Genomic DNA, 8,279 nt, shown 5'->3' on the forward strand with positions numbered 1-8,279 from the left:
GAGATGCAGTAGAGAACATTGCTGACAAAGAGAACAGTATTTTCTGGAAAATTGTTATTTGTTTAAATTAGTGGTTCTCAACCAGGGAAAACTTTGCTCCCCTACTTCCAGGGACATTTGATAACATTTGGGGATACTTTTGATTGTCACAACTGGGATTTTTCTACTAGCATCTAGTATGTAGAAGAGCCAGGAACGCTAGCCCAAAATGTCAATAGTGCCAAGGTTGAGAAATCCTGGCTTAAACAGATCACGAAAAAGTAACAGAAATGTTTGCATCACTACCCACACAAGGTTGGGTGATACAGACTTTTTCTACAAACACCAGATTCAATATATTTCCCATAATAAACAGGCTTTCTTGTTTCAACCATTCTAAAATCTATGTGTAAATTTAACTAATTGGCCACTGAAAAATGAAATACTGGTGATCCTCTTAGAACTATTCACACATAATTATAATGTAGAATTTTATTGAATGACAAGAACTCATGCCTTGTAGACAACACATGTTTTATTTTACGCATACATATGCACTGTCTTACTTTATAATAACAATAGAAATATTTTTCTTAAATTTAAACAGTCAGTATGATTTTCAACATTAGTCATATGAGACTGTAGCAGGGGGTCACCTTGCCACTCTGGGCTTTCTCTTTTCTGTCTTTTTGGTCATTCTGACTTCTTTGCCCAGAAGTGGTATCTAAGAGTGAAAATTCTTCGAAAAGACCTAAACCATTTCCTCTCTTTCCCTTATTTTTTCTCTGCTGTGAACATAAGCCTTATTGCAAAGACCACTAATGAACGATTTTTTTTTAATCCTACTTTCACCTAAGCATTGTTGATTCTTTCTCTCTTGCTGCCACACTGGCTGGCTCCGGCTGAAGAGGATCACAAGAAAACTTCTTTGTTTTTTTCGATAAAGAGAATCTCTGAAACCTGCATGGAATTTGAACTGAAGTGCAAAATGAAATCAGTAATTAAGCACACAATTCAATTTATGATAACAATTTAGTTAAATGCTTATGATACTTGTAAACTAAGGACCCAGAGGTCTTTAAATATTATACTGAAGATTTATGGCTCCACCATATCCCAAGATAGGAACTACAGAACACTTAAAACATATCTAGACATTTATTGTATATTAACTGGCCAGGTGCTCACACAAGCACACATTCCTGATAGACAACGTCTTCAAATGGACATAAATGCTCATAATTAAGAAGTTCAATTATCTTTTGAGAGGATTCATCAAAAGCAATGCTGTCCGAGACTTTTGTTCCTTGATTTCAATCCAATTAACTTCCAATTGACTTACACATGTCACAGGGAATTTCAAAAACATATTTCTTGATTTGGAAAAAAAGAATTTCCACTTGGCCATAGAAAAAGATTACAAATTCATATTTTATACTAAAATACTGACATTTTAGAAAAATAAAATCATATCTCAGCTGTTTTTTACCATTATTTTTTATATCCGTTGGCTATTTTGATTAAATAATTTATATAGTCTTAATCCTAAATGTAACTGAAGATCCTCAAGCCATTTTGGTTCTCCTTGCTAATAAAGTTTGGTCCATGGACCAGCAGCATAGGTATCATCTGGGAGCTTCTTAAAAATGTAGAATCTCAGGCCCCACCCCATTTTTTACTTGAATCAAAATGTGCATTTTAACAAAGGTACCTTTGAGATTTCTATGCACATAAAAGTTTGAGAAGCACCTGTGGTAACATCTTTAGTCAAGTCTAGGTCTTGCTTTGGTCGCAGAGCCCATCTTATCTTTAAATGTGCTTTTTAAATATATCTGCTCTTATTTTGTAGTTAACCCTTAGAGTACAATCTTTTTTTCCTTATATCCAAGTTCTCCTGGCTGCCTCACTTTTTTCCCCACGTATCCAAATGGAAATGCCTTATCTCCTTCTGATTTGTCTGTAGCTTCAAAATGTGTAAAGCCTGAAAAATGAAGCACTTTCACCAGAGGTCATGCTACACCCACATCTCAAATATTAGGGCGGATTGAGGTGATGGGCATTTGGAGGACACATCCCAGTTGTCCTGGGGATGCTGTTGCCATAATGGGGTTTTGGAAATCAAAGAGTTGTTGAGACATGCTAACCTAGAGAAACAACTTGATATATACTGAGTACTTTCCATGTACCATGAACAATTCTAATTGCATGTATTAATTAATGAACCATCAAATCTATATAGCTGACATTATTATCAATGTTTTACAGAGGCACATAGAGCTTAAACAACTATTCTAATACTACATAACTAGTAAGTGGCAGGAACTGGATTTAAACCAATTTGTCCAAATCCAGAGATCTAGTATTAACTACTCTGCTCTTTCTCTTACAATAGACAAATTTCCTATATCCAGTTTGTTCAGAAATAAGAAATCGCTTTACCACTATGAAGGTAATGGAAGAGAAATCTTCCATTTCTCACACTTATGCTAGAGAGAGGCTCTGCTAAGAAAGCTTATAGTCACAAGATCTCATTAAAGATTTTATCTTGTCACATAAAATCATTTTTTTGTTAAACTTTTTGTTTTGAAATAATTTTAGATACACATTCAGTTGTAAGAATAATACAGAGAAATCCTGTGCACCTTTTACCCAGTTCCCCCCAATGGTATCATCTTGAAGAACTATTGTAAAATATCACAACCAAGATATTGACATTGATATAATCCATTTATTACAATTTCCCCCGTTTTCTTATATTCATTTGTTTGTGTGTTTGTCATGTGTAGGTTCATGTATCCACCACCAGAGTCAAGATATAGAACAATTCTATAACCACAAGGATCCCTTGTGTTCCCATGTTATGACCATACCCACTTCCCTCCGCAATCCACTTCTCCCTAACCCTAGCAATGTTATATAAATGGAATCATACCTGTCATAAACATCTGTCTACAGGCTTTTATGTGAACAGGAGTTTTCATTTCTCTGGGATAAATGGCTAAGAGTGCAATTGCTGGGTCATATGGTAATTGCACATTTAGTTTTATAAGAAATTTTCAAACTGTTTTCTAGACCATTTTTAAATACAAATTAAATCCCCATATAAGTGAGTCAGTAGGTGCTACTTGAGTACTACCACACACTTACAATAGATCTGGGGCCATGAAAATGTGCCTTGCAGATCTCTAACTTCAGGGAGCATAATTGAACAAAGATACCATCTGTAGCACACCAAAATCCATTGCCACATTTGCACTGAAGCCATGTTTCCCATAAGCTGGTCTCAGTCAATGACTGGTGTGGCAGAGATACTAAGGCAAGCCCATTTCCGGAGACATGGGGCTCCTCTGATGGGCAACTTTGGCCCATGGATGCCATGACGACTTACTGAACTTTCATTAGAACTACATGGCAGTTTAAGATAACTGTACTTCTATTCGACCTTCATTCTCTCTCTCCTTTGCTCCAGGTCAATCTAGCATCACAGCGCTCCCAGTCTCTCCCAGCTCCTTCCACATTTTCTCTCACAGGCATTTATCCTAATAAATTTCTCCCACATTTAATCCTGTCTTAACATCTGCTTCTCTGAGGACCTTAACAAGTACACAACAGTGAGGCATCTTGGCCACTGCCTTCACTGAGCCTACAGTTCAGTTGGGAAGTCAGTCTGTAATGACACTACATTACTGAAACTGAAGGGAGTTTGAGCAGAAAGGCTTCGGAGTCAGATATATCCTGTGCTACAGTTTTTCATTTTTTGACCAGTAAGACCATTTATGCTTTGGAACCTGTTTGGTCATCTGTAAGATGAGAAAAATAAATCCTACCTGCCGGGGTTATCATCAGGTATTAGTGCCGATTTACTAGTGTCTCAATAAATGGGCACTACTATTACTAAAAGTGCACTGCTCTGAATGAAGGATGGAAAATAATTAAGTACTGTCCATGCTATCCAGACAGAACATACAAGAGTGTAATGTCTTTAGTACAGTTTAGTCGCGGGTCCTGGAGGATGCTCACAGGGGGTGGTCACACTGCAGGCGTCATAGGGCGGTGAGGGCTCCCTGTTTCGGCCTGCTCTCCTGGAAAGGCAGGGCTCAGGGCATCAACCTCCGGCAGCAAGGCGCGCCTAAGGCTGGTAGGGCTAGGAGTGGAGATGGACCTCAGGCCTGAAAACTTACGGGGACGAGGAAGAAACTTATGGGGGCTCTGGCCAGAAAACTCAGTAGGGGAAGAGGAAGGGCTTCGGCCAGGAGACCTAGGGGAGGAGGTGAAGGAGGAGGAGAAGGAGGTACAGGAGGAGGAGGAGGTCTCACCATATTGCTCAGGGAAAGGAAAGAACCTACCAGGAGGTGAGGGTGAGGAGGCACGCATACGGACTGCATGCCAAGTAGGCTGAGAACCAAGGCTTGGGACCTGAGGATCAGGAGAGCGTGGGCTGCTCCGAAAGGCGAACCCAGCGGGAGGATTCCCGCCAGCCGGCCCAGACAGGGAGTGGCGGCCGAGAAGCGCTGACCTTCGCTGGGTGGAGCGTCTCTGGAGGACAGGCCCTGGCGCCGTGCTGGTGCTGCTAAGAGTAAGGCCTGAACTTGCCGAGCGGCCACGGAGAGCAGGGCCTTGCGCAGATGAACAGCGGCGTCGGAGAGCAGATCCTGACCCGGATTCACCGCCGTGGGAAGCAGGGCCTGGCGGGGTGTCGCGGCCGGGGAGAGCAAGACCAGCCTGGGATGCACCGCTGCGAAGAGCTGGACGTTTCGCAGATGGGCGGCGTCGGACAGCAGGGTCTGACCGGGTGGCGCGGCCTTGGATGGCAGGGCCTGGTTCTGATGCACGTCTGCGGAGGGCAGGCCCTGCCGGGCTAGTGCAGCTGCGGCGAGCAGGACCTGGACCAGGTGCACGGTCGCGGAGGGCAGCGCCTGCGCCGCCTGCTTGACTGCGGACGGCAGGCCCTGGGCGGGATGCGGGACTCTGCGGAGAAGTGTGAGCACCGCGGCGGCGGCGGCGGCGCCGAGACCTTGGAGAAGATGGCGGCGAAAGCCCAGACGGCTGAGGCAGATGGCGCCCTGGAGGCTTCTGAGCCTGGGCAGCCTGCTCGCGGCAGGGCCGCTTCCTACGACGGCTGTTCCCGGGCCTCGGGTGCCCGCTGGCCTGGCCAGTGCCCTCCGGGGCTTGCCCGAGAGCGGCCTGGCCGTCCGTCTTGGGCACCACCTGTCTAAGCTCTGGGTGGAGACTACGGCGGCCCTGCGGGTCGGAGCGCCTCTTCGCCTGCACACAGGCCACGGACGGAAGCCCCGGGTCCTCATCGGCCATGGAAATGGCGGCGGAGACGGAGGCGGTGGACGAACCTGCTGGGCTGCTGCGCAGGGAGACGCCGCCCGAGGGAGACACGTCATCACTCCAGGCTGTGGGGACCGAGGCGACAGGATCGTGATTACCGGTCCCACAGGCCTCGCCAGGGGCACCGGCGGCCTCGTCGTTCGGCTCTGCGGGTACCTCACCCTGCTGGAGCTTGGGTACCTCACCTTGCTGGAGCTTCTGCTCCTTCTGCCCGTGGGACCAGGTGGCCATAACGCCAGGTTCTCGCTCTGAGGCACTAGAGCGTAGCTGCTTGCACCACGGAAGGTAGAGCCACGGCCTTTGGGGTGAGGAGGGTGGGCGGGCCCTGCCAAATCCTCACCTCCGATTGGTGAGCCACATGTCACGTGACACCTCTCCCCGGAGCCATCCAACCCAGAGCCATCTGGCTTCAAACAGGAGGATGTGCTCCGCCCCTCGGTGATCTGCCCTGACGCGGTCAAGAGTGGGGATTTCCCGTATGTTAAACCCGGCCCCTGAGTGGGGGGTGTGTTTCCGGGGAGGCGCAGGGGTGAGGGGGGGAGTCTGTCTCTAGGAATATTTGAGTCGCTCCACATCAGCTTGTCAGCACCATTCCCGTGGCTCAATCTCGAGTGATAGCTTAGAAGAAATACCACGCTGACCCAGAGGCTATATCCCCTAGCCATGTGTCCCTCTTGGCATCTAGTCAGGACACTGTGCCCCTGTGTGACCCCAGAAGGGACTCTCCGTTTCCAGGACTCCTCCAGGCACTTGGATGACACGATGTGGGGTCCGGTGGGTTTCAGGGTTGGAGGGAGGCCTGAAGGCAAGAAAAGGGATGAGACCTGCTGCCTCCGTCAAGCGTTGCATGCCAGAGGGGGATTTAGAATATTCCAGTAAGAGGTTTCTCCCTCCTTTGACCCCTGAGGCACAGGCTGCAGGTTGCATAGGACTAAGGGTGATACTCTCCTTAACTATGCATAACATTTGCATGAGCTGCATGGAAATCCACAGACGAATGTACATTCATTTATTTGGACTAATCTCTAGTTTCTGTTGATATAAATATGCTGTGATGCACAGACTTGAAATTTCATATTTGGACACTTTTTTTTTATACATTTAAAATGTGAGTTTATTTAGGATAAAAAATAATTTTGTTAAATTTTAAGTGATATGTTGTTCTAATCAATCTAATCATTCAGAATTATATATAATACCTATTTTCAGTTCCTGGTAAAAGTTATTTTTTTTTATGTGATTCTTTCACCCAGATCCTGTTTACCCTGCTCAGTTTTTTTTTTTTTTTAATTTTGTTTTATCAGTATACAATGTAGTTGATTTTCGTGTCCCTTTACCGATTCTTCCCTTCCTCCACCCTCTCCCCCCCCACCCATCAACATTATATCTGTTCACTTGTCTTAACAAGTTCAAGGAATTCTCATTATTGTGTTTTCTTCCCCGCCTTCCCTCCATTTGTTTGTGTATTTATTTATTTTTAGCTCACCGAAATAAGTGAGAACATGGTATTTCTCTTTCTGTGCCTGACTTATTTCATTTAATATAATTTTTTCTAAGTCCTCCAGCTATTCCACTGCTGGGAATATACCCAGAGGAACGGAAATCATCATGTCGAAGGGATACTTTTACTCCAATGTTTATTGCAGCACTATTTACAATAACCAAGAGCTGGAACCAGCCCAAATGTCCATCATCAGATGAGTGGATATGGAAAATGTGGTATATCTACACAATGGAATTCTACTGTGCTATAAAAAACAATGAAACTACCATTCACAGCAACATGGACACTCATTTTTAGTCATCATTACAAAAGCGTTGCATGTTCAATCCACAGACGAATGTACATTCATTTATTTGGACTAGTCTCTAGTTTCTGTTGATATAAATATGCTGTGATGCACAGACTTGAAGTTTCATATTTGGACACTCGTTTTTATTAATCATTACTAACGGGTTGCATGTTCAGTACCGTAAACAGAAAAGCAAATATAAGGAAACTAGCACCTAAATTCCCACATACCCACAGGCAGACAGGGGAAGTCTTTACTTATGTGTTGGTAGAAAGGCCATTTGTATATATTCCATATTTTTCATTGTCTTTGTTTTGTTTTATGAAATGGAATCGTTTTCTCCGTAGATATTGTTTTGTAACCTGCTTTTGAAAGTCCAAACACTCTTTCCACGTCAATAAATACACTTCCACAAGCCATTTTTAACTACAAAACATTCCATTTAGAGAAGAAGCTTACAGTTTCAAACATTCCAATACTGACCAGCTTTTATGGTGTTTCCAACTTTTCACTACCCATTACCATCACTGTGAGGCACATCGTTCTTACTAAAAAAGTTGTTCATCTCTTCAATCATCTTGTTGTGGATAAATTCCCAGGACAGGAAATTCTTGGTGCAGGCCATGCACATTTGTGACTCCCTGATTAAAATATTAGCAAGATGCTCTCCTGAAAGTCACTGTTATAACAATTTTGCAGAATGAAACGGGATGTTGACTGGACTGGCTGAGCAACCAGAGTGAAACAACACAAAATGGAATGAGATGGAGTTTGGAATGTCAAACAATATGGAATGGAAAATGGATTTGAAATGGAACGCAGAACGGGATGAAATGGAGGCTAATTGCAGTGGAGACTGATTGCAGCGGAAACTGGAATGAAATGGAGGATGGAATATGGATTTGAACAGGATATGGAATGGAAAATTGAATGGGATGGCAATTGAATGGAATATAATGGGAAAATGGAATGGAAAGGAGAATGGAAATAATTATGGCGTGTGGGATAAAAATACACGTAGACATTGTACAAGTTACATTATAAAAGGAATGAAATATACAGCAAAGTAAAATATTTTTAAAAATAGGAGGAAAGAAATATTAAATAGGAAGGAATATAGAGTAGGACAGAATATGCAATGATGCAATGACATGAAATCAATGGACTATG

General features: G+C 43.7%; 1 protein-coding gene across 1 annotated transcript; it reads right to left on the reverse strand.

Moving 5' to 3' along the window:
* Positions 1 to 3,996: 3,996 nt before the first annotated feature.
* Positions 3,997 to 5,566, reverse strand: LOC103608966 (uncharacterized protein CXorf67-like). Its single transcript, XM_008593349.1, has 2 exons — positions 5,502 to 5,566; positions 3,997 to 5,381 (listed from the first exon to the last, which is right to left on the reverse strand). The coding sequence occupies exons 1-2, from the start codon at positions 5,545 to 5,547 to the stop codon at positions 4,009 to 4,011; spliced, it is 1,419 nt and encodes a 472-aa protein (XP_008591571.1). The 5' UTR covers positions 5,548 to 5,566; the 3' UTR covers positions 3,997 to 4,008.
* Between the last annotated feature and the right edge of the window lie 2,713 nt (positions 5,567 to 8,279).

The sequence above is a fragment of the Galeopterus variegatus genome, unplaced genomic scaffold (genome assembly GCF_000696425.1).
Source record: "Galeopterus variegatus unplaced genomic scaffold, G_variegatus-3.0.2 Scaffold9027, whole genome shotgun sequence".
Lineage (NCBI taxonomy): Eukaryota > Metazoa > Chordata > Mammalia > Dermoptera > Cynocephalidae > Galeopterus > Galeopterus variegatus.